We start from the raw sequence: 25205 nt of genomic DNA, 5'->3' as shown, positions 1-25205 counted from the left end.
ATTATCTAAATGGTGAGAGATTGCAGAGCTCAGATTCAGCGGGATCTGGGTGTCCTAGTGCATGAATCACAAAAGGTTAGTATGCAGGTACAGCAGGTAATTAGGAAAGCTAATAGAATGGGGGTAAAAGCAAAAAACTGCGGATGCTGGAAATCCAAAACAAAAATAAAAATACCTGGAAAAACTGTTGAAGAGTCATTTGGTCTCGAAACGTTATCTGTGTTCCTCTCCGCAGATGCTGCCAGACCTGCTGAGTTTTTCCAGGTATTATTTTTGTTTTGTAATAGAATGGGGGAATTGAATACAAAAGTGGGGAGGTTACGCTTCAGCTACAGAGGGCATTGGTGAGACCACATCTCGAGTGCTCAAGTGCTGTGTACAGTACTGGTCTCCTTATTTAAGGATATAAAAGCATTGATGCAGTTCAGAGAAGGTCTTTTTTAATCGTTCATGGGATGTGGGTGTCACTGGCTAGGCCAGCATTTATTGCCCATCCCAAATTTCCCTTATTCAGAGGGCATTTAAGAGTCAACCACATTGCTGTGGGTCTGGAGTCACATGTAGGCCAGACCAGGTAAGGACGGCAGATTTCCTTCCCTAAAGGGCATCAGTGAACCAGATGGATTTTTATGACATTCAGCAATAGTTTCATGGAGATCACTGGATCTCAATTCCAGATTTTTATTGAATTCCACCATTTGCCAAGGTGGAATTTGAACCCGATTTCCCAGAACATTATGCTGGGTCACTGGATTACTAGTCTAGTGACAATACCACTATGCTACCTCCTCCCCCCGACTAGACTAGTATTACTAGACTAGTCACAGATCACAGTGCAGAAGAGGCCCATCGAGTCTGCACCGACACGTGAGAAACACCTGACCTACCTACCTAATCCCATTTACCAGCACTTGGCTCATAGCCTTGAATGTTATGACGTGCCAAGTGCTCATCCAGGTACTTTTTAAAGGATGTGAGGCAACCTGCCTCCACCACCCTCCCAGGCAGCGCGTTCCAGACCATCACCACCCTCTGGATAAAAAGGTTTTTCCTCACATACCCACTAAACCTCCTGCCCCTCACCTTGAACTTATGCCCCCTCGTGACTGACCCTTCAACTAAGGGGAACAGCTGCTCCCTATCCACCCTGTCCATGCCCCTCAATCTTGTACACCTCGATCAGGTCGCCCCTCAGTCTTCTCTGCTCCAACGAAAACAACCCAAGCTTATCCAACCTCTCTTCATAACTTAAATGTTTCATCCCAGGTAACATCCTGATGAATCTCCTCTGCACCCCCTCCAGTGCAATCACATCCTTCCTATAATGTGGCAACCAGAACTGCACAAAGTACTCCACCTATGGCCTCACCAAGGTTCTATACAACTCCAACATGACCTCCCTACTTTTGTAATCTATGCCTCGATTGATAAAGGCAAGTGTCCCATATGCCTTTTTCACCACCACACTAACATGCCCCTCTGCCTTCAGAAACCTATGGACACACGCGCCAAGGTCCCTTTGTTCCTCAGAACTTCCTAGTGTCATGCTGTTCATTGAATACTTCCTTGTCAAATTACTCCTTCCAAAGTGTATCACCTCACACTTTTTAGGGTTAAATTCCATCTGCCACTTATCTGCCCATTTGACCATCCCGTCTATATCTTCCTGTAGCCCAAGACACTCAACCTCACTGTTAACCACCCGGCCAATCTTTGTGTCATCTGCAAACTTACTAATCCTACGCCCCACATAGTCATCTATGTCATTTATATAAATGACAAATAATAGGGGACCCAGCACAGTTCCCTGTGGTACGCCACTGGACATTGGCTTCCAGTCACTAAAGCATCCTTCTGTCATCACCCTCTGTCTCCTACAACTAAGCCAATTTTGAATCCACCTTATCAAATTACCCTGTATCCCATGTGCATTTGCCTTCTTTATAAGTCTGCCATGTGGGACTTTGTCAAAGGCTTTGCTGAAATCCATATAAACTACATCAACTGCACTACCCTTATCTACACACCTGGTCACCTCCTCAAAATATTCAATCAAATTTGTTAGGCATGACCTCCCTCTGACAAAGCCATGCTGACTATCCCTGATTAAACCTTACCTCTCCAAGTGGAGATAGATTCTTTCCTTCAGAATTTTCTCCAATAGCTTCCCTACCACTGACGTGAGACTAGTACCAGGAATGGGAGGGTTGTCTTATGAGGAAAGGTTGGACAGGTTAGGCTTGTATCCGCTGGAGTTTAGAAGAGTTAGAGGTAACTTGAATGAAACATAGACGATCCTGAGGGGTCTTGACAGGGTGGATGTGGAGAGGATGTATCCTCGTGAGAGAATCCAGAACTAGGGGTCACTGTTTAAAAATAAGGGGTCGCTCATTTAAGACAGAGGTGAGGATAATTTTTTTCTCTGCGGGTAGAGTGTCTTTGGAGCTCTCTTCCTCAAAAGGCGGTGGCAGCAGAGTCTTTGAATATTTTTAAGGCAAAGCTAGATTCTTGATTAACAAGGGGGTGAAAGGTTATCGAGGGTAGGCAGGAATGTGGGGTTGAGGTTACATTCAGATCAGCCAGCGAACAGGCTACAGGGGCCGAGTGGCCTAGGCCTTCTCCTAATTCGTATGTTCACATGTACAACACACAACTTTTATTATACGATGTATTACTCACTCTTGCAGATGATTCAGTAGGTATTAATTAACGCAAGGCCTTGTTGATCACACTGGCTTTAAGCACCTATGAAAACAGCTCAAATTTAAAAAGAAAAATCACATAATACATTTTATTAATTCATAAAAACCCCAGGCATTGAAAATCACTATTGTAACATCTGCTGTTTAAGCTGTTTCACCATTTTATTTTGTCCATGAGGGTTATGACTGTCGGGTCCAACAAGCTGACGGAGTCTATATCATTTGCGTATTAACACCAGCCTCTCAAATGAGCTCCTAATCCATTTTGCCTTTGCCAAGATCCCCTGATAACACAGTAATACTTAATATAAAATCAGCAACGCCATCCACACAGGTTAAGAGTCAGGACAAGGGTCCAGTTGATTCTGGGGACTCGTCATTCTATTTTTTGTCCTCTTTCTCCGTGTCTAGAAGTGCGGACCGGATGCCAAGTTTCTTCAGTTCCTCAACAAGGTCCCCGTTCTGATGCATCTGTAGTAGAATGTCGCATCCACCCACAAATTCACCGTCAAAATAGATCTGTGGGATGGTCGGCCAGTTGGAATAGTTTTTAATACCTGTTTCAAAGGACAAAGCAAATAGTCAGGCTGAATAAGAGTTCCTAAGTTCCTCTATCCCTGTGCTGGCCCATCTTCCCTCAAAAACTCAGGTGAACCCCAAGCTTCTGCCAAAAGAACATAAGAAATAGAAGCAGTAGGACATTCAGCCCCTCAACCCTGTTCCAGCATTCAATATCATGACCAATCATTAACCTCAACTCCATTTCCTGCCTGACCCCCATTTCCCTTAACTCCCCTTGAATCCAAAAATCTATCAATCAATCACAGCCTTGAATATACTCGATGTCTGAATAGCCATGGTCCTTTAGGATAAACAATTCCAAAAATTGACATCTCTCGCTGAGTGAAGAAATTTCTCCTCTCAGTCCAAAATAGCCCTTATCTGAGATTATGTCCCCTCATTCTAGAGACTCCAACCAGGTAAAACATCACTCACCATCTACCTTGTCAAGCCCTCACAATCTTAGGTTTCAATAAGATCTCTTTTTCTTCTCAACTTCAGAGAGTAGAGACTTATTTAACTCAATCTCCCCTCACTGCAGAGCCCCCTCATCTCCAGAAATGAGATTAGTGAATTTTTGTTAAATGCCAAAGGCAATCCTTCATTAGATATAGAGATAATACTTCAGGTGTGCACTTGGAAAAGCTCTGGACTATTGTAGCAAGACTTCCTCACTCTTGCATACTACCCCCTTGCAATAAAAACCAACACAGCATTCACCTTGCTAATTATTCGCTGTACCTGCATCTTATCTATGTTTCACAGACTGTACAAGGACACCTCAATTGCTCTGAACACCCAGGTTTAATCGTTTCTCACCCTTTAAAAATTTGTTTTTTCTATTCTTCCCACTAAAATGAGTAACCTCACATTTCCACACAATACACTCCATCTGTCACCTCCCTGTCTGCTCATTCAATCTTTCGATATCCCTTTGCAGACTCTGTCCTCCTCACAGCCTACTTTCCCACCTAGCTTTGTATCATCAGCAAACCCGCTTACGTTAAACTTGGTCACTTCATCGATGTCATTAGCACAGATAGTAAATGGTTGGGGTACCAATGCTGATCTTTCTGGTACCCCACTAGCAACAGCTTGATGATCCATTTGCTCCTACTCTGTTTTCTATCCTTAAACAATCCTCTATCCACGCAAAAATATTAGTCCCAAACCCAGGAGCTTTTTTGTTTATTCTTTCATGTGATTTGAGTGTCGCTGGCTAGACCAGCATTTATTGCCCATCCCTAGTTGCCCTTAAGAAGGTGGTGGTGAGCTGCCTTCTTGAACCACTGTAGTCCCTGTGGTGTAGGTACATCTACAGTGCTGTTAGGGAGAGAATTACCTTGTGCAATCTTTCATGTGGCACCCTTATCAAATGCTTTTTGAAAGTTCTAATATACTACATCCACAGGTTCCCCTTTATCTATTCTGCTAGTTACATCTTCAAAAAAAAAACTTAAACATCATTTCCCTTTCATAAAACCACACTGACCATTAGGATTTAAGTGCCCTGTTACCACTTCTGTAATAATGGATTCCTTTCCCTATAACCCAACTTCAGTCCCTCCTTCCCTGGGATTCTTTTAACAGTTATTAACTCCAGCCGCCCTCAGTACAATGGGTGAAAGACATCCTGTTTATAAAGACCCTTGATTGGCACAATAAAAAGCTGCTTTCTTTCAGCTCCTCAAAGGACACAGCTTTTTAAAAAATTAAGTTGAGTTTGAGTCCCTGTTCCCATTAACATGCAGCTACCTGCTGGTGTTGATACTAACACATCTGCACACTCTATTTTTGGATTCATCCTCCAGTGAGGCAATAAGAACAGAAATAAAGTGAGAGAATGCCAGAAATATTCAGGACATCAGGCAGCATCAGGGACAGAGTTAATGCTTCAAATGGAAGACCTTTCATTGGAACCAATGTTTCTGCTAGGTTGCACAGGCTTTTGGCCGCACAACAGCTGGACGATACTGTGAAAGCCTTGTTCTGTGATAAATGCTGCCTGTACACAGCACTTCCAAATCTCTGGGCTCATGAAATTTAACCAGGGCAAATCAACAGGAAAGAAATAATAGAGGTAAAGCAGAGAACTGCCTTGCTCTAAGGGTGGGGCTCAGGGACAGCACGTGACCATGGTCACCCTTGTTATAGGATGTGGGTTATTCCATATCAAAACAGATCCTACTGCTCTCATTGCACACTTCCCACACATTCAGAGTCAGTGTCCAGTCTCCAGTCAGGCACAAAGCCCAAATTCTGAATTCCTACCTTTCGGCTTAGTTTAGCTGCTCCTTTCTTGATAATTAAGTCCACACTTCCTCATTGTGTCCCTCACTTTACCTCAACCTCTCCCCAGAAACCCATCTAATTCTTGGCACTGTTTGCTTTAATCCTATTGCTGAGTAACTTATTCCATGACTTGATTATCCTTTTGGTGACCTAGTTAAACAATTGTGGTAGAATTGCAGATAAGCAAAGAGTGAGCAGCAGAGCCTGATGATTTACAGGGACAGCATCTAGAAGCAGACAAGACTGTGGAAGATAAAATGGAGAACATAATAAACAATACTAAACTAACTAGGAGAGAGGGCAACAGTGATCCAGGAACAATATTAGACACAGCCACTGAGTTGTAGTGGTCACTACAGAACAACAATTAACAAAGCATCGAGAAGTGAACCAGCACTGGTTCACACAGGGTGGAATTTCTAGACAAGGCCGCAGAGACAAAAGCTCACGCCATTTTAATTTTTAAAAAATTCATTCACGGGATGTGGGCTTCGCTGGCTGGGCCAGTATTTATTGCCCATCCCTTGTTGCTCTTGAGAAGGTGGTGGTGAGCTGCCTTCTTGAATCACTGCAGTCCCTGTGGTGTGGGTACACCCACAGTGCTGTTAGGGAGGGAGTTCCAGGATTTTGACCCAGCGACAGTGAAGGAACGGCGATATATTTCCAAGTCAGGATGGTGAGTGACTTGGAGGGAAACTTGCAGGGGGTGGTGCTCCCATGTGTCTGCTGCCCTGGTCCTTCTAGGTGGTAGTGGTTGTGGTTTTGGAAGGTGCTGTCGAAGGAGCTTTGGTGAATTCCTGCAGTGCTTCTTGTAGATAGTACACTCTGCTGCTACTATGTGTCAGTGGTGGGGAGAGTGATTGTTTGTGGATGTGGTGCCAATCAAACGGGCTGCTTTGTCCTGGATGGTGTCAAGCTTCTTGAGGTGTTGTGGGCGCTGCACTCATCCAGGCAAGTGGAGAGTATTCCCATCACACTCCTGACTTGTGCTTTGTAGATGGTAGACAGGCTTTGGGGAGTCAGGAGGTGAGTTACTCGCCACAGGATTCCTAGCTTCTGACCTGGTCTTGTAGCCACAGTATTTATATGGCTATTCCAGTTCAATTTCTGGTCAATGGTAACCCCCAGGATGTTGATAGTTGGGGATTCAGTGATGATATTGAATGCCATGGGGTGATGGTTAGATTCTCTCTTCTTGGAGATGGTCATTACCTGGCACTTGTGTGGCATGAAATGTCACTTGCCACTTGTCAGCCCAGGCCTGGATATTGTCCAGGTCATGCTACATTTGGACATGGACTGCTTCAGTATCTGAGGAGTCACGAATGGTGCTGAACATTGTGCAACCGTCAGCGAACATCCCCACTTCTGACCTTATGATGGAAGGAAGGTCATTAATGAAGCAGCTAAAGATGGTTGGGCCGAGGACACTACCCTGAGGAACTCCTGCAGTGATGGCGGCAAAATACTGCGGCTGCTGGAAATCTGAAACAAAAATAAAAAATGCTGGAAAAACTCAGCAGGTCTGACAGCACTGTGGAGAGAAAGACAGAGTTAACGTTGAGTCTGTATGACTCTTCTTCAGAGCTAAGAGAAGTAAAAATGTGGTGAAATTTATGATGACCTGGAGCTGAGATGACTTAGACCTCCAACAACCACCAAAGTCTTCCTTTGTGCTAGGTATGACTCCAGCCAGTGGAGAGTTTTCCCCTATTCCCATTGACTCTAGTTTTGCTAGGGCTCCTTGATACCACACTCGGTCAAATGCTGCCTTGATGTCAAGGGCAGTCACTCTCACCTCACCTCTGGAGTTCAGCTCTTTTGTCTATGTTTGAACCAAGGCTGTAATGAGGTCGGAAGCTGAGTGACCCTGACGGAACCCAAACTGAGCATCGGTGAGCAGGTTATTGTTAAGCAAGTGCCGTTTGATAGCACTGTTGATGACTCCTTCCATTACTTTACTGATGATCAAAATTGCTTTGTGTGTACAGGACATACTTGGGCAATTTTCCACTTTGCTGGGTAGATGCCAGTGTTGTAGCTGTACTGGAACAACTTGGCTAGGGGCACAGCAAGTTCTGGAGCACAGGTCTTCAGTACTATTGCCGGAATATTGTCAGGGCCCACAGCCTTTACATTATCCAGTGCCTTCAGCAGTTTCTTGATATCACATGGAGTGAATTGAATTGGCTGAAGACTGGCACCTGTGATGCTGGGGACCTCCGGAGGAGGCCGAGATGGATCATCCATCGGCACTTCTGGCTGAAGATTGTTGTGAATGCTTCAGCTTTATCTTTTGCACTGATGTGCTGGGTTCCCCCATTATTGAGGATGGGGATATTTGTGGAGCCTCCTCCTCCAGTGAGTTGTTTAATTGTCCATCACCATTCACGACTGGATGTGGCAGGACTGCAGAGCCTAGATCTGATCCGTTGGTTGTGGGATCGCTTAGCTCTGTCTATCACTTGCTGCTTATGCTGTTTGGCATGCAAGTAGTCCTGCGTTATAGCTTCACCAGGTTGACACCTCATTTTTAGGTATGCCTGGTGCTGCTCCTGGCATGCCCTCCTGCACTCTTCATTGAACCAGGGTTGATCCCCTGCCTTGGTGGTAATGGTAGAGTGGGGGATATGCCGGGCCATGAGGTTACAGATTGTGTTCGAGTACAATTCTGCTGCTGATGGCCCACAGTGCCTCATGGATGCCCAGTCTTGAGTTGCTAGACCTATTCAAAATCTATCCCATTTAGCATGGTTGTAGTGCCACACAACACGATGGAGGGTATCCTCAATGTGAAGGCAGGAATTCATCTCCACAATGACTGTGCGGTGGTCACTCCTACCGATACTGTCATGGACAGATCCTTCTACGGCAGGCAGGTTGGTGAGGATGAGGTCAAGTATGTTTTTCTCTCTTGTTGGTTCCCTCACCACCTGCCACAGACCCAGTCTAGCAGCTAGGTCCTTTAGGACTTGGCCAGCTCGGTCAGTGGTGGTGCTACCGAGCCACTCTTGGTGATGGACATTGAAGTCCTCAGCATGAAGGAGCACTGATTCATCAGCTGAGGGAGGGTAGTACGTGGTAATCGGCAGGAGTCCGGAGTCGATTGTGAGGACTCCCAAGGCAACTTCCTCCTGACTCTATACCACTGTGCTGCCATCTCTGCTGCCCCACCGGCAGGGCAGACCCAGGGATGGTGATGGTGGTGTCTGGGACATTATCTGTAAGGTACGATTCCGTGGATGACTATGTCAGGCTGTTGCTTGACTAGTCTGTGAGACAGCTCTCCCAATTTTGGAACTAGCCCCCAGATGTTAGTAAGGAGGACTTTGCAGGGTCAACAGGGCTGAGTTTGCCATTGTCGTTTCCAGAGCCTAGGCCGATGCAGGTGGTACATCCGGTTTCATTCCTTTTTTGAGACTTTGTAGCGGTTTGAAGCAATTTGGCTTGCTTGGCCATTTCAGAGGGTAGTTAAGAGTCAACCACATTGCTGTGGGCCTGGAGTCACATATAGACCAGAGCAGGTAAGGACAGCAGATTTCCTTCCCTAAAGGGCATTAGTGAACCAGGTGGGTCTTTACAACGATTGACAATGGCTCCATGGCGATCATTAGACTTCTAATTCCAGATTTTTATGAAATTCAAATTCTGGATTCGAACCCTGGTCACCAGAGTATTAAGGCAAAATACAGCAGTTGTTGGACATCTGAAACTTCTGAAGAAGTCATACGGACTCAAAACTTTAACTCTGTCTTTCTCGCCACAGATGATGTCAGACTTGCTGAGTTTTTCCAGCATTTTTTTGTTTTTGTCCCCAGAGTATTACCCTGGGTAACTAGTCCAGCAACAATACCACTACACCACCGCCTCTCCCCCAACTATGCCATAATAGAATAGAGCAGACCATACGGTCCCTCCAGCTTGCTCCATTATTAAACCAGATCATGGGTGAGTCATACAACCCCATTTCCCTGCCTTTACTCCACATCCCTTATTTTGTTACCATGCATCGGGCTGAACAGACTCGGAGGTTACAGCCTTCCCAGAGTCTGACAGTATAACACACCTGCAGGGAAGCAGCCATTAGGCCACACAAAACAAATACTTGTCACAATTATTCCACAAGAAACTCAAATATGTGGAAACATCACCTGATAAACACCAGCAATCCAATTATTAAATAAATATCGTGCCTAAACGAATGTCTAAACAGGATCAAGGGGCTGAATGGCCTGCTTCTGTTCCTTGATCTAAAAGAACAGCAAGACAAATAACACCCCCTGTAAAATATTGCCAGGAACTATAAAAACATGTGGTTCTGGGAGGGGATTAATTGGATGGGTAGAGTCAGTGATAGGGGAGAGTGTACGTGACAAAAACAGAAATACCTGGAAAAACTCAGCAGGTCTGGCAGCATCGGCGGAGGAGAGCACAGTTGATGTTTCAAGTCCTCATGACCCTTCAACAGAACTGTTCTGTTGAAGGGTCATGAGGACTCGAAACATCAACTGTGCTCTCCTCTGCCAATGCTGCCAGACCTGCTGAGTTTTTCCAGGTATTCCTGTTTTTGTTTTGGATTTCCAGCATCCGCAGTTTTTTTGCTTTTATATATGAGAGTGTACTTGAGGCTGTGGGAGGGGATTAAACGGATGGGTGGAGTCAGTGACACGGGAAAGTGTACATGGGGCTGTGAGAGGGGTTTAAATGGGTGAGTAGAGTCAGTGATAGGGGAGAGTGTACTTGAGGCTGTGGGAGGGGATTAAACGGATGGGTGGAGTCAGTGACACGGGAAAGTGTACATGGGGCTGTGAGAGGGGATTAAATGGGTGGGTAGAGTCAGTGATAGGGGAGAGTGTACATGGGGCTGTGGGAGGGGATTAAATGGGTGGATGGAGGCAGTGATAAGAGAGAGTGTACATGGTGTTCAAACTCTTTCCCTGATGAAAGCGTTTGTGTTTGGGTTAATTCTTGTATCTGAAACAGCAGCGTGTGAGGAACATCCTGTCCCATGATCACAATTTTCAGACATTATCGACAAATCTTCTGCTTGTTACTAAACCAAACAGACCACAAGATCACTCTCTAAACCACAAGATGGGTCACAGGACAGTGATCAGGATCAGGAACCTTGGCTGATCGCAAAAGTCTAGTATGCAGGTACAGCAAGTAATTAGGAAATCTAATAGAATGTTATCGCTTATTGTGAGGGGAATTGATTACAAAAGTAGGAAGTTTATGCTTCAGTTATACAGGCCATTGGTGAGACCACATCTCGATTACTGTATACAGTACTGGTCTCCTTATTTAAGGATGCAAATGCATTGGATGCAGTTAAGAGAAGGTTTACTAGACTAATACCTGGAATGGGAGAGTTGTCTTATGAGGAAAGGTCAGACAGGCTAGGCTTGTATCAGCTGGAGTTTAGAAGAGTAAGAGGTGACTTGCATGAAACATATAAGATCCTGACATCCTAGACAGGGTGGATGTGGAAAGGATGTTTCCTGTCGTAGAATCCATAACTAGGGGGTCACTGTTTAAAAATAAGGGGTCGCTTATTTACAACAGAGATGAGGAGTAATTTTTTTCTCTCAGAGGGTCGTGAATCTTTTGAACTTCTTCCTCAAAAGGCAGTGGAAGCCGAATCTTTGAATATTTTTACAGCAGAGCTAGATAGATTCTTGATAAACAGGGCAGTGAAAGGTTATTGGGGGTAGGCAGGAATGTGGAGTCAATGTTACACCCAGGTCAGCCATGATCTTATTGAATGTTGGAGCAGGCTCAAGGGGCCAAATGGCCTACTCCTGCTCCTAATTCATATGTCTGTATGCAAATCCCATTCACAATTATTGAAGGATGACGACTTGTATTTCTACAGTGCCTTTAACTTACAGTACAACATCTCAAAGTGCTTGTTAAGCAAAGTTTGACACTGAGCCACATATTCAGAGAAGATTTAAAATCAAAACAGAAAATGCTGGAAATGCTCAGCATGTCAGGCAACATCTATGGAGAGAGGAAAAAGAGTTGATGTTTCAAATCGATAACCTTTCATTAGAAAGATGTGTTTGCAGATTGGGCCATTTATCTGCCTTAGTTCAATGTCCCTTCAATTCTCCCATTTGTACCATCAAATGGTAGAAAGGATTCTGCCATGACTGCTCTATCTGGCTATCCGTTGCACGTGCTCATTACCTTTTTGAAACAATATTGTGAAAGTACTTTGAGACATCATGAGGTTGTGAAGGTGCTATACAAATACAAGTTCTTTCATCTCAAATACAAGCTCATTTCCATTTTTGGGACCTTGCTGTGCATCAAATAGCTGCAACATTTATCTACATCACAGCGTCTATGTTTTGAAAGTATTTTGTTTGTTGTGAAAGATACTACAACAATGGAATTTATTCTCTCCAGCACTTCTTGAATGTTGCAATGATATCACCACTCAGTTACCTATTCTCAAGCTTCACTGAAAGAAGTATTTCTTCATAGCTCAGACCTTTGACACTGGGGAGTATTTTTACACATCCCTCAGAACGCAAGTGGACTTGGTAACTCAAGGTATGCCTAGTCCGATCAACGGAGGCTTCACCTTCTGCAACTTCAGTCCTCCAGGTTTAAAGGCAGTTTATATTTATATAACACTTTCATGATCACTGAATGCCCCAAAGCCCTTTACAACCAATAAGATAGCATTGCCACTGTTGTAAGGTAGGAAACGCAAGTTGCTCCCACAAACACCAGATAATTTTTCTTTTTTTTTTCCAAAATAGTGCCATGTGATCTCAGGGAGATGCTATCTTTCGGAACAGATGTTACACCCTGGCCCTGAAGGGACAGACATGGCAGCACTGATCTGAAAGACAGCATCTCCGACAGGGCAGCACTGAAGTATCACACTTGACTTTCCTGCTCAACCCACCCTTTCTGACTCAGGTGACAGTACTTTTTTTTATTCATGGGATGCAGGCGTCCCAAATTGCCCTATTGTTCAAAGGGCATTTAAGAGCCACATGTAAGGATGACAGATTTCCTTCCCTAAAGGACATTAATGAACCAGATGGGTTTTATTTCGTGGTCATTTAATTTCAGATTTTTATTGAATTCAAATTTCTTCATCTGCCATGGGGGGATTCAAACCAGGTCCCCAGAGCATTACGCTGGGTCGCTGGAATGCTAGTCCACTGACAATACCACCGCCTCCCCACTGCTTACTGAGCTATGGCTGACATGGCTGTGAAGTGCAGCAATTTATATGACTGCAGGGTGGGGAACTCTAGTACCCTCTGGGTCTATCTTCCAGTGAGTTTAATTCTAAATGCCAACTTGTTTTATTCGCAAATCTTCCATTTGCCCCATCATATCCACTCCCCCCTTATCTGCACTCCCAACCCCTGCTCCGGTATCTGCTCTCCCCCATCTGTATCCACTCTTCCTCCCCCTTCCCCTTTCTGCGTCCACCACTCCCATATCCACTTTCCCACTCCCTGACTTGGTCCCGTATCTCCTGTCCCCCACCATAACCCCACCGTATCCCTCTCCTTGACTCTGTCCCATATCTGCTCTCCCCCCTCCCCCCCGACTCGGTCCCGTATCTGCTCTCCCCCCTCCCCCCCCCGACTCGGTCCCGTATCTGCTCTCCCCCCTCCCCCCCCCGACTCGGTCCGGTATCTGCTCTCCCCCATCCCCCCTGACTCGGTCCCGTATCTGCTCTCCCCCCTCCTCCCCTCCGACTCGGTCCCGTATCTGCTCTCCCCCCTCCCCCCCGACTCGGTCCGGTATCTGCTCTCCCCCCTCCCCCCCGACTCGGTCCCATATCTGCTCTCCCCCCTGACTCGGTCCCGTATCTGCTCTCCCCCCTCCTCCCCCCTGACTCGGTCCCATATCTGCTCTCCCCCCTCCTCCCACCTGACTCGGTCCCATATCTGCTCTTCCTGCTCTCTCATATCCCCCTCTCCCCACCCCGATGCCCGTATCCGCTCCCCCTCCCTCACCTTGCCGTATCTCCTGATCCTCCAGCACATTGTAGGATCCATAGTTCTCCACCCCGTGCATCCGCAGGATCTGGACCACGGCGTTACTGAAGCCACACATTGGCTGGGCCGGGGTGCCCTTGATGAAAACCACCACCTTATCCTTCTTCACCAGGCCCTCCAGCCGCTGCCGGGTCTCGCCGACGCCATCCTCCACGCCAGCGCCTCCTCCTCCTCTGTCCGCCGACCCCTCACTCAGATACCGCCTAGGGGCCTGCACCACCGCCCGGCGCGCCGCTATCCTGCACGATATCCTCAGCAGCGATAACATGTTGGCCGGGGGGTGGGGGGGGGAAAGAGCCGCTCGATTCCCCCTCTTTCAAATCACCAGGCTCACCGGACAACCTCCTACTCGGCGCTCATTGGTTATCCGTGACCTAAACCCCCGCCGCCTCCCGACCTCCCATTGGCCAATTTCAACATCATTCAGCTCTCCTTACATTTTCATTGGTCTACACACCCGCCCGTCAAATCACCAGAGCCTCTAACAGAAACCGACTCTAGCTCCCGCCCTCTGAGCGTGTGAGGTTAACCGTTAACGGTAACCTTTTTGTAAAGAAAGTCATATTATCTATAATAATTTAAATCTAAGATAACGGAAAAAGTGTCTTAGGTCCAATCCATTCGCTTTTCATTTAAAAATAAGTCGATTGGCTACCGGGGAAGCAGACGGTGCGAAATGATTGGACACCCATCACGTCAATCGTTCAGTCTGGGCGGGGCGGCTCAGGTTTCTATTTCCGGGGTCAAGGTGAAGGAGAGGAGAAGGGGAGGGGGCGTCAGGATCGGGATCGGTCGCTTTGGTTAGGCTGCCGTTTATTCCTTGGGGGTGGCGACAGGTAGGGAGAGAGTTCGTTCCCGGTGTTGCCTGGTTTCTGCTGCTACTCGCCTGAGGTGGCCCGGAGCCGGCCTCACGCCGGGCCCTCCCCTAGCAACGGTTGTCAGGGTCCCCATGGCAACGCCCCCCGCAACGCCCCTCCCCCTCCCCCATCTCCATGTAAAGATGGAGCTTCTCCTTCTCGATGCTGATCGGGCTGCTGCCTAATTAAAGCTTCCTTTATTTTATGATTCAGGTTCCCAGTAATACCCTTTTATTTTGTCAGCTTTGTTATTCCTAACCCAGTTTCCCTGGTTGGCCAGAGTGTGGCTGTCAGCTCCTAACATGGGCAATGCCTTAGGAACAGCAGGAGGCCATTCGGCCCCTTGAACCTGTTCTCTCATCCAGTGAGTCGTAGAATGGTCACAGCGCAGGAGGCTATTTGGCCCATCAAGCCTATGCTGGCTCTCTGCAACAGTGACCCGTAGTCCCCACTCCTCTGCTGTTTCCCGGTAGCCCTACATTTTTATTTCTCTTAAGCTGCTTATCCAATTCCCTTTTGAAAACCACAGTATCTCGGGTTGTGTATTCCAGATCTTAACCACTCGCTGTGTTTAAAAGAAAATGTTTTTCCTCGTGTCGCCTTTGTTTTTTTGACAATTAACTTAAATCTGTGTCCTCTGGTTCTTGACCCTTCTGCCAGTGGGAACAGTTTCCCCCATCTACTCTGTTCAGATCACTCTTATCAAACCTCCTGTCAACTTTCTCTTCTCTGAGGAGAACAACCCCAGCTTCTCCAATGTTTGCACATGACTGATGCCCCTCATCCCTAGAACTTTTCTCATGAATCTTTTCTGCACCCTATCTAAGGGGTCTGTCAATGAGATTCTGGCTAATCAGCAAATTAACTCAATTGTTCTGCCTTGGTTCCTTAACCTATAACGCCCATGGGTAGCAAAAATCTATTGATCTCAGATTTAAAATTATTAATTGAGGTAGCATCTATAAAGTTCAAGCTTGGTGTGCAGTGTCTCATGCTTCTCTCGTGAATGACACCGCTCTGATTTTAAGGTTATGTCATCTTGTTCTGGAGTCCCCCACCAGTGAAAAAAGCTTCTCTTTATCTACCTAATCAATTCCTTTTAAAATCATTCAAAGCCACAGGTTTATGATTCTTGGTAATGCTAGCTCTTTAGGTTTGCATCCCTTGGTTCAATGTTAGAGCTCTCGGCTCACTCATCTCGTAGGTTGAAGGGCCACCCCAGAGACTTGATCACATAATCAGCTGCTGTTAAAGCTATCCCTCCACAACCCAATCATGGTAAGTACCAACCACTAGATATTTGAGATTCTGTTCTTGTACCCCAGGGCAGAAGAACCTAGGCACAATCCCTCATCTGTGCTGAGCTCAGTGGATAGCACTTTCAATTCAAACAAAAGGTTTTGGGTTTAAGCATCACTCCAGAGTCTTGAGCATGTAATCCAGCACTCCCATTGCATAATGAGGGAGTGCTGCCCTGTCAGAGGTTCCATTTTTCAGATGAGATGTTAAACCGAGGGCCCATCTATCCTTTTGGGTGGTATGGAAGATTGTTCAGCACTTTTCCCAAGATGAGCAGGGGAGTTCATCCCCTGTCCTAGATGACATTTATCCATCAATTATTGCCTTAACCTGAATGTAAATTGGCTGCAACATTTTCTACATTACTTCAGTGACTGTAAAGTACTTTGAGACATCTTAAGAAATGCAAGTTCTTTTTGCTTTCCTGATCAAACTCCCTAATACTTTCACTGCAATAAAATGTACTTTTTTAAACAAACTTCATATACATTAGTTTCTTAGCTGGCCTCTTTGCCTTTGCATCTTGCTGAGCTATCTTGGACTTAACCGAATTATTAACTTCCCACGAATACTCTGGGTACTGCATGATCTCGTCCTGGAGTTTGATATTTGGTTGGTGCTGAGGCCCTGAAATTAGCCCAACCAGTACCACCTACTTGGCATTCACCAAAATCTCCAGGTGTTACCCACTCAACCACAGTCACTGGGTGCGGAATGTGGATGTGATGGTGTCCAAGCTCATGAGTGGAAACTAGCCCATTCAGGTGAGGAACCAGAGGTGGTCAAGGAATGATGCATTCATTTATAGAACTACATAACAACAAAGAAACAGGCCATTCGGCTCAATGGATCTGTGCTAGTGTTATTGCTCCACACAAGCTTCCTCCACCCTGCTTCAACTCATCCAGTCAACAAATCTTTTTAAGTCACTAGTTTTCAAAGAAGAGGGAAACATCAACAGGTCCAGGCAGTGGGTGATCAAGAGGGCCGTTCGGCTTGACTGCCTGTTCCTCTTCTGTTATGTCCATGCCTGGGTGTCCCTTGAAAGGGAGCATGCAGTATTTGCTAGTACATTTGAGGTCTTCCACGACCGATGGGCACCAGGGGACTGGAGTGCATCATCAGCTTCCCCCCCGCCCCAGTCAGGAATGTCACTTTAATTTAAGTTTCCTTTAAAGTTTTGGGTATTTTTTCGTTAGTTTATTAGCAGTGCCCCTTTAAGAAGGAAGCACTAATTATCTCTTAAATAATAGAAACATCTAATTGGTTGAATATAAAGGAGGTAGAAGAAGAGAAAAATAGAGAGTTTAAAAAAAGAGTGCAGATTGAAAACTGGTTTGATATTATGGGATATTTCAACAGCAGTTAACAGCATTGTAGATAATTAGTGTGCTGGGTGGAGAGTGGTGTAAGCTTATCTCTGCAGTAATGGGAGTTGTCTCCTGTTATTGAGCTCACTCAGTCTGTGCAGGAACTGTGCAGAGACTAAGCAATGTGTACATCACAATACATTCCACTTGCAGTTACCCCTGACCCACTCTTCCACTGCACTCGAGGACTCCTGTTGTCACGGAGATGCTGGCTTCACCAGTGCCTTCATCGATCTCCAAACAGGAAGAGCAAAGTGTCCCAGTCCCAGATATTGTTGGTAAAACAAGAGCACTGTTCTGTCAGACACTGAAGGCTGGTACATGTCTTTTCCATCTTGTGTAACTCCCACAGGAGGCGGCCATTTGGTGATTCTATAAGATTGTGGTGGATGTGTATCTTAACTCTAATTGCTCCATGTCCCTCGATGCCTTTACCCAACAAAAATACTCCTGTTTTGCACATTTGTTGTTTGCTGGGTGATTTTTTTTTTAGGTGACCATATTTTCACAGGGTAGAAAGATCTCTCTGCCTGAGGAAGATATTCAGCTGGTCATATAGTGACCCCAGTTCCCCAGTTTTTGGGATTTCTGAATATTTCTCCCAGGAAAGATCCTAGTACAATTGATACAAATGCTGCTTTTTAAGTTAAATTTAACATTTGCTGGGTTAAATTCACTGGCTGAGATTACTTTCGAACCAAACAAAAAATGTAGTAAATGGGGCCTGTGTACCATTTCAGACCTTGAGCTGGGCCCAGTTGGGTGAGAATGCACCAGCCTGGTTCCGTTCTTTTGTAGTTGTAGCCAGAGTATCACTTATAATGACTTCTCTCCCTACTCCCACACCATTACCTCTGGTGTCCTCCGATCTACTCTTGATTTCCTCCTATTTCTCATCTACATGCTGCCCCTCATCGACATCATCCAAAAGCACACCTTTAGCTTTCACACGTGCTGGAGACACCCAGCTTTACCTCACCACCTCTCTCGACTTCTCCACTGTGCTAATGTATTGCACTACCTGTTTTGACATCCAGTACTAGATGAGTGGAAATTTCCTTCAATTAAATAATGGGAAGATTATAAAATAGTTGCCTTCCATCTCCACCACAAACTTCACTTCCTAGCTACTGACTGCATCCTTCCCTCTGGCAGCTGTTTGATTCTGAACCAGACTGTTCGCAAGCTTGTTGTCATGTTTGACCTCAAGATGAGCTTCTGACCGCTCATCTGCATCATCACTAGGGCTGCCTGTTTTCACCTCTATATCACATCTGACTTCACCCACTCCTCAGATCATTTGCTGCTGAAACCCTCATCCACCCTTTGTTACCTCTGGTCATAATTATTCCATCATATATGTAGCCAGCCTCCCACATTCTACCGTCCATAAAATTGGGCTCATCGAACAATCTGCTGCCCATGTCCTTACTTGCCCATCACTCCTGTACTTGCTGATCTATATTGACACCCAGTCAAAGTCTCGATTTTAAAATTCTCATCCTTCTTTTCAATTCCTCCATGGCCTCACTCTTCCACAATCCTCTGCGATATCTATGCACTTTTAATTCTGGCCTCTTGAGCAGTCCTGATTTTAATCACTCCGCCATTGGTGCCTGTGCCTTCAGCTCCCTAGGTACGCAAAGAGGCTGCCGAGAGATATAGACAGGTTAAATGAGGGCAACAAGGTGGAAGATGTAGTACAATGTGGGGAAATAAGAGATTGGCTTTGGTAATAATAGAAAAGCGGGACATTTTTTAAAAGATGTGAAACTTGTAAATGATGATCATGGAGAGTTGGGTGTGCTAGTACAAGGAACATCGAAAGTTAGCAAGTAGGTGCACAAGCAATTAGGAGGTCAAATGGCACACTGGCCTTTATTACAAGGGGATTGAAGTACAAGAACAATGAAATAGGACACTGGTGAAACCACACCTGGAATACTGTGTGCAATTTGTCTCCATGTCGAAGGAAGGATATATTTGCCTTGAAGATGGTACAGCAAAGGTTCACTAGTTTGGTCCCTGGGATGAGGGGGTTGTTTATGATGAGAGACTGAGTAAATTGCGTATGTCTTCTGTGGAGTTTAGAAGAATGAGAGGTGCTCTCATTGAAAACTGGAAAATTCTGAAAGGGGTTTGGCAGGGTAGACGCTGAGAGGATGTTTTCCTCTGGCTGGGGAATCTAGAACATGGGGGCACAGTCTCAGGATAAGGAGCCAATCATTTAGGACTGAGATGAGGAGAGATTTCTTCAGTCGGAGTTGTGAATCTTTGGTATTCTCTACCCCAGAGGGTTGTGAATGCTCCATTGTTGAGTAATTTCAGAGCTGAGATCGACAGATTTTTTGATATGGGCAGCAAAGTGGGTAAGTGGAGTTGAAGTAGAAGATCATCCATGATTGTATTGAATGGTAGAGTAGGTTTGAGGGGCCGAATAGTCTACTTCCGCTCCTTATGCCCATGTCCAAATGCAGCAAGACCTGGACAATATCCAGGCTTGGACTGACAAATGGCAAATAACATTCGAGCCAGAAAAGTGCCAGGCAAGGACCATCTCCAACAAGACAGAATCTAACCATCATTGACATTCAATGGCATTACCATCACTGAATCCCCCACTATCAACATCCTGGGGGTTACCATTGACCAAAAACTGGACTAGTCACTTAAATATTGTGGCTACAAGAGCAGGTCAGAGATTAGGAATTCTCTGACGAGGTAACTCATCACCTGACTCCCCAAAGCTTGTCCACCATCTACAAGGCACATGTCAGGAGTGTGAGGGAATATTCTCCACTTGCCTGGATGAGTGCAGCTCCTACAACACTCAAGAAGCTTGACATCATCCAGGACAAAGCAGCCCGCTTGATTGGCACCCCTTCATCATCTTGACTTGGAAATATATCGCCGTTTCTTCACTGTCGCTAGGTCAAAATCCTGGACTCCCTCTCTAACAGCATTGTGGGTGTACCTACATCACATGGACTGCAGTGGTTCAAGAAGGCAGCTCCCCACCACCTTCTCAAGGTCAATTAGGGATGGGCAATAAATGCTGGCCTAGCCAGCAAAGCCCACATCCCACGATTGAATTTAAAAAAAATTCACTCCCTCCGCCACTGACAAACAGTTGCAGCAGTGTGTCCCATCTCCAAATGCACTGCAGGAACTCGTCAAGGCTCCTTAGACAGCACCTTCCAAATTCACGACCACTACCGTCTAGAAGGACAGGGGCAGCAGACACATGGGAACACCGCCACCTGCAAGTTCCCCTCCAAGTCACTCACCATCCTGACTTGGAAATATATCGCCGTTCCTTCACTGTCGCTGGGTCAAAATCCTGGAACTCCCTTCCTAACAGCACTGTCGATGTACCTACACCACATGGACTGCAGCGGTTCAAGAAGGCGGCTCACCACCACCTTCTCAAGAATAATTAGGGATGGGCAATAAATGCTGACCCAGTCAGCAACGCCCACATCCCACAAAAGTGAATTTAAAAAAATGTTCTATGCTCTGGATTTCCTGGCGTAAACCCCTCTGCCTTGCGTTCGCCTTCTAAGGCACTCCTTAAGACTTTAATGCAACACAGGCGGCTAGTTAGCTCAGTTAGCTTGATGGCTAGTATGTGGTTCACAATAATGCCAACAGTATGGGTTCGATTCCCATTGCAGCTGTGGTAGACTTGGGACCAGCGTCCTCGTCCTGATCCTGAGAGCGGAATGGCAAACCACCACTGACAAAAAAACTGCAAGATAACAGCTTAGGATGAAGCATCAGCAGACAATGAGCCAAGGACTTGTCTTACATACGAACATACAAGTTAGGAGCAGGATTAGGCCACTTGGCCCCTTGAGCCTGCTCCGCCATTCGAAAAGATTATAGCTGATCTGATTTCAACCTCATATTCTTGCCCATCCCCAATAACCTTTCAGCCCCTTGCTTATCAAAAATCTACCTTAAAGACACTCAAGGACTGTACCTCAACCACCTTTTGAGGAAGCTAGTTCCAAATTCTCTCAATCCTCTGAGAAAAAAAAAATCCTCATCTTTGCCTTAAATGGGCAACCCCTTATTTTGAAAGTGACCCTGAGCTCTAGATTCTTCCACAAGAGGAATCATCCCTTCCACATTCCACCCTGTCAAGCCCCCTCAGAATCTTATGTTTCAATGAGGCTGCCTCTTACTCTTCTAAACTCCAGGGGACAGAAGCCTAGCCTGTCCAGCCTTTCCTCGAAAATAACCTGCCCATTCCAGGTATTAATCTAGTAAACCAATCAAGTTAGCTCTCAGTCTATATTGAAAGGAAAATAATGTTTAATAATTTATTAGAGTTCTTTGAGGAAATAACAAGCAAGGTGGATATAGGGGAATCTGTAGATGTGGTATACTTAGATTTCCAAAAGGCATTGGATAAGGTGCCACATTAAAGGTTACTAAAGATGATAAGAGCACATGGTATAGGGGGTAACATATTAGTGTGGATAAAGGATTGGTTAGCTAACAGAAAACAGATTCAGGATAAATGGGTCTTTTTCAGGTTGGCAAGCTGTAACCAGTGGAGTGCCAAAAGGATCTGTGCTGGGGCCTCAACTATTAACAATTTATATCAATGACTTGGATGAAGGGGCCAAATGTATGTTACATAAATTTGAGGATGACACCAAGATAGGTAGGACAGTAAGTTGTTAAGAGGAGGTAAAAAGCATACAGAAGGATAAAGATGGGTTAAGTGAGTGGGCAAAAATTTAGCAGATGGAGAATAATGCAGGAAAAAGTGAACTTGTCCACTTTAGCAAGAAGAATAGGAAAGCAGTGTACTATTTAAATGGAGAGAGATTGCAGAACTCGGTGGTACAAACGGACCTGGGTGTCCTGGTACATGAATCACAAAAGGTTAATATGCGGGTACAGAAAGCGATTAGGAAGGCAAATGGTATATTGGCATTTATTGTAAGGGGAATGGAATATAAAAGTAGGAAAGTTTTACTGCAGCTTGGTAAGACCACATCTAGAGTATTGTGTACAGTTTGGTCTCCTTATTTGAAAAAGGATATAATTGGGTTAGGAGCAGGTCAGAGGAGGTTCACTCGACTTATTCCTGGGATGAAGAGCATATTTTATGAAGAAAGGTTGAGCAGGTTGGGCCTAGACCCATTGGACAGTTTAGGAGAATGAGAGGCGATCTTATTGAAACACAAGATCCTAAGGGGACTTGATAGGGTGCATGTTGGGAGGATGTTTTCTCTTGTGTGGGAGACTCAAACTATGGGACACAGTTTAAGAATAAAGGATCTCCCCTTTAAGATGGAGACGAGGAGAATTTTTTCCTGAGTGTCATTAATCTGTAGATTCTCTTCCCCAAAAATCAATGGAGGCAGGGTCATTGAATTTATTCAAGGCCAAGTTAGACAGATTCTTGATTAACAAGGGAATAGAGCATTATGGGGGGGGGAGACAGGCAGGCACAGTTGAGACCACAACCAGATCAGCCATGATCTTATTGAATAGCACGGCAGGCTCAAAGGGACAAATAGCCTACTCCTGCTCCTAAGTCCTATGTTCTCTGTGTTCTGACATCCTTGGCAAAGCTTTTGGCCATTTGCCCTAATATTGCTTATTGATCTGTTGTCAGACTTTGCTTCATAACACTCCTGTGAAGTGCTAGGATGTTTTATTACTTAAGAGTTGCTATATAAATGCGTTTTAGTGTTGTTGTTGAGCTATAAGAGGGACATAGGAAGCACAGTAGTTTTCAGCAGTGCTATCTAACCAAGGCAGAAACAGTGACCGAGTATGACTGGGCAATTATTCAAGGACAGGCAGGAGTAACTGTGACTGACTGAACTGTGCCCATGTGACTTATAGAAATTCCAATCATCCCGAAATTGACCTGTTTTTTAACTTTGAGCAAAAGTACCATGTGGCTTAAAAGCATACTGAGACATTTAGTAATGAGTGTGTTAGCACCATCTTGTGGGAATTCTTCACCATCACTTGAACGGAGGCACTAAAAGGGTAAAATGAGCAACAGAGGAATTTCATTTGATTCCATTAACACATTTAATGTTGCATGACATGATGCCATTGATGTTATTAATATTGAATGAGGTAATGTGGCAGTTATGGTATAGGACTAACTAACAAACCCAAGAGGCTGAATGTTCAAATCCCACGCAGTCAAATTGGAAAATCGAACTCATGAAATTTGGTCATTTATAGGCTCTCATTGTCTTTAATGCCCCACTACTGTTCTTTAGGGGAGGAACTTACTGTCCTTAGCTGGTCTGGGCCAAATTGTGATTCCAATTGCCGTGCCGACTTGATTGGCTCTTAACTGCCATGGGAATGGCCTAGCAGGTCATTTGAACAGTTCAAGAAGGCTGCCCATCAGCTTTGCAGAGTGGTCTTAGTGATGCACGAATACGTGGTCAGAAGCTCACCTCGGTGGTGGGGGGTTAAACAAGACACCAAGGTTAAGTAAAGTCTGGTTCAGCCTTAGACTGTTGCCAGGGGGAGAGATGGTGTCGGTTGTTAGGGAACAGAGTTTGTGGCAAGGACTGAAGTTGATAGCTTCAGTCTTTCCAATATTGGGTTGGAGGAAATTTCTAATCTTCCTGTACTGGATGTCTGATAACTGAAAGACAGTGGAGAAGCCAAGAGGGGTGGCAGTGAGGCAGAGCTGGATGTTGTCGGGGTACATGTGAAAACTGGCACTGTGTTTCGGGGCAGCACATAACTGAGCAATATGAAAGGGCCAAGGATAGACCCTTAGGGGAAACACCAGAGGTAACTGTGCAGGAACAGAAGCCACCACAGGCTATTCTCTGACTATGAATAGATAGATAAGAATGGAACCGGGTGAGAGTAGTCCCATTCAACTGGACGACAGTGGAGATGTGTTGGAGGAGGACAGTGTGGTAAATGAAACCAGTCAAGCACAGTCGTCCCCCCTCCGCCCCCCATTTCACTTGAAACATATTACATATCTAAATTTTCCCAATTCTGATGAAAGATCCTGACCTGAAATGTTAACACGCTTTCTCTTTCCACAGATGCTGCCGGACTTGCTGAGTATTTCCAGTATTTTCTGTTTTTATTGCTGTTTGTGGGATTTTTCTATGCACAAATTACCACATTTCCTACAGTACAACAGTGACTACACTTCAAAAGTACCTCGTTGGTTGTAAAGCACTTTGGGACATCCCACGTTCATCCATTCTGCCCACTCTTTGGGAGGCTACTGTGATCACCCATGTGCTTTGGGAAGTATTATATTCTTTTTGTACGATGTCCCTTTATGACTAAAATGGGCTGGGAGTATTCTGAAAGAGGGTTAATCGGTTTCCTGATTATGACAACATTAGGTTTCAATAAATGCCCATGTGACCTTGGATTGCCATAAGGATGAACTATAAAGCTAAGAAGCAAAAAGTGAATAGAAAGCTAATTGCAGTGGGATTGAGACAGCCAGTGCTTTCTCTTTGGCAGTTCAAAACATAGAGAATTTGTGCAAATAGGAATTCTTCAGGTACTCTCCAAATGGAACAGTTTTGTGTTTGGCAGTCTTCAATCCTGGTGTCGAAGCAGTCTCTGACAAAAATGCAGAGAGCAGGGCAAGGGATTGCGGATTGGACAAGACCCATTGCTGATGTGTCAGTGTTGCCAGAGCCCGCCAAACTGTTTAAAGAATTCGGAAAAGGGAGTCTCTGGGATTCTGTGCCATCAGGAAAGTCATGACCCAAATGAGAGAGGGTTTGTAGACATGCACCTTGTTGGTGGTAACTGTGTCCAAGGACTTCAGATGGAATACAGCTGCTGGTGAATGTTACTTAAGGACTGAATGATTCGACGAGAAGTGACAGATCCTACAAAGCAGACGCCGAATTGGAAAGACTGAGAGATTATACATGGTTCCATATTTTTGCAAGAATGCAAGTGCTTTTAACTACAAGAGGTGTATCTTTGTTGTATCATCTATTTAAAGTGAAATTTACCTTTTTATTCAAAACATCCTTCACCTGTTAATGTTTGGATTATGTTGATTGTAGTTGGTTTGTTACGGTAAAAGTTTTAAAAAGTGAAATT

At 45.2% G+C, this 25205-nt stretch overlaps 2 protein-coding genes and 1 non-coding gene across 5 annotated transcripts in view; 2 read left to right on the top strand and 1 right to left on the bottom strand.

Annotated features, from left to right (window-relative positions):
• Positions 1–2777: 2777 nt before the first annotated feature.
• glrx5 (glutaredoxin 5 homolog (S. cerevisiae)) lies at positions 2778–13942 on the bottom strand. The gene is made up of 2 exons (XM_078561978.1): positions 13550–13942; positions 2778–3259 (listed from the first exon to the last, which is right to left on the bottom strand). The coding sequence occupies exons 1-2, from the start codon at positions 13857–13859 to the stop codon at positions 3084–3086; spliced, it is 486 nt and encodes a 161-aa protein (XP_078418104.1). The 5' UTR covers positions 13860–13942; the 3' UTR covers positions 2778–3083.
• A 373-nt stretch (positions 13943–14315) lies between these two features.
• Positions 14316–25205, top strand: part of gstz1 (glutathione S-transferase zeta 1) — a 28556-nt gene continuing 17666 nt past the window's right edge. For 2 of the 3 annotated variants that reach the window (XM_078561976.1, XM_078561975.1), the window contains exon 1: positions 14316–14427. The gene's annotated coding sequence lies outside the window, so the exon portion shown is untranslated. The remainder of the gene's footprint in view (positions 14428–25205) is intronic. The other variant, XM_078561977.1, reaches the window with a different exon arrangement.
• Positions 17219–17442, top strand: LOC144693591 (small Cajal body-specific RNA 13). Its single transcript, XR_013579573.1, has one exon.

The sequence above is a fragment of the Cetorhinus maximus genome, chromosome 18, assembly GCF_964194155.1.
Source record: "Cetorhinus maximus chromosome 18, sCetMax3.hap1.1, whole genome shotgun sequence".
Lineage (NCBI taxonomy): Eukaryota > Metazoa > Chordata > Chondrichthyes > Lamniformes > Cetorhinidae > Cetorhinus > Cetorhinus maximus.
This window is presented reverse-complemented; position numbering and strand designations above follow the sequence as displayed.

What these genes read in the sequence shown, in the direction of transcription:
- glrx5 (XM_078561978.1), bottom strand. Translation starts at nt 13,859, where the DNA reads ATGTTATCGCTGCTGAGGATATCGTGCAGGATAGCGGCGCGCCGGGCG. An exon ending in GGATCAGGAGATACGGCAAG is followed by an intron (nt 3,260 to 13,549) that starts GTGAGGGAGGGG and finishes CCTTTGAAACAG; the next exon opens with GTATTAAAAACTATTCCAAC.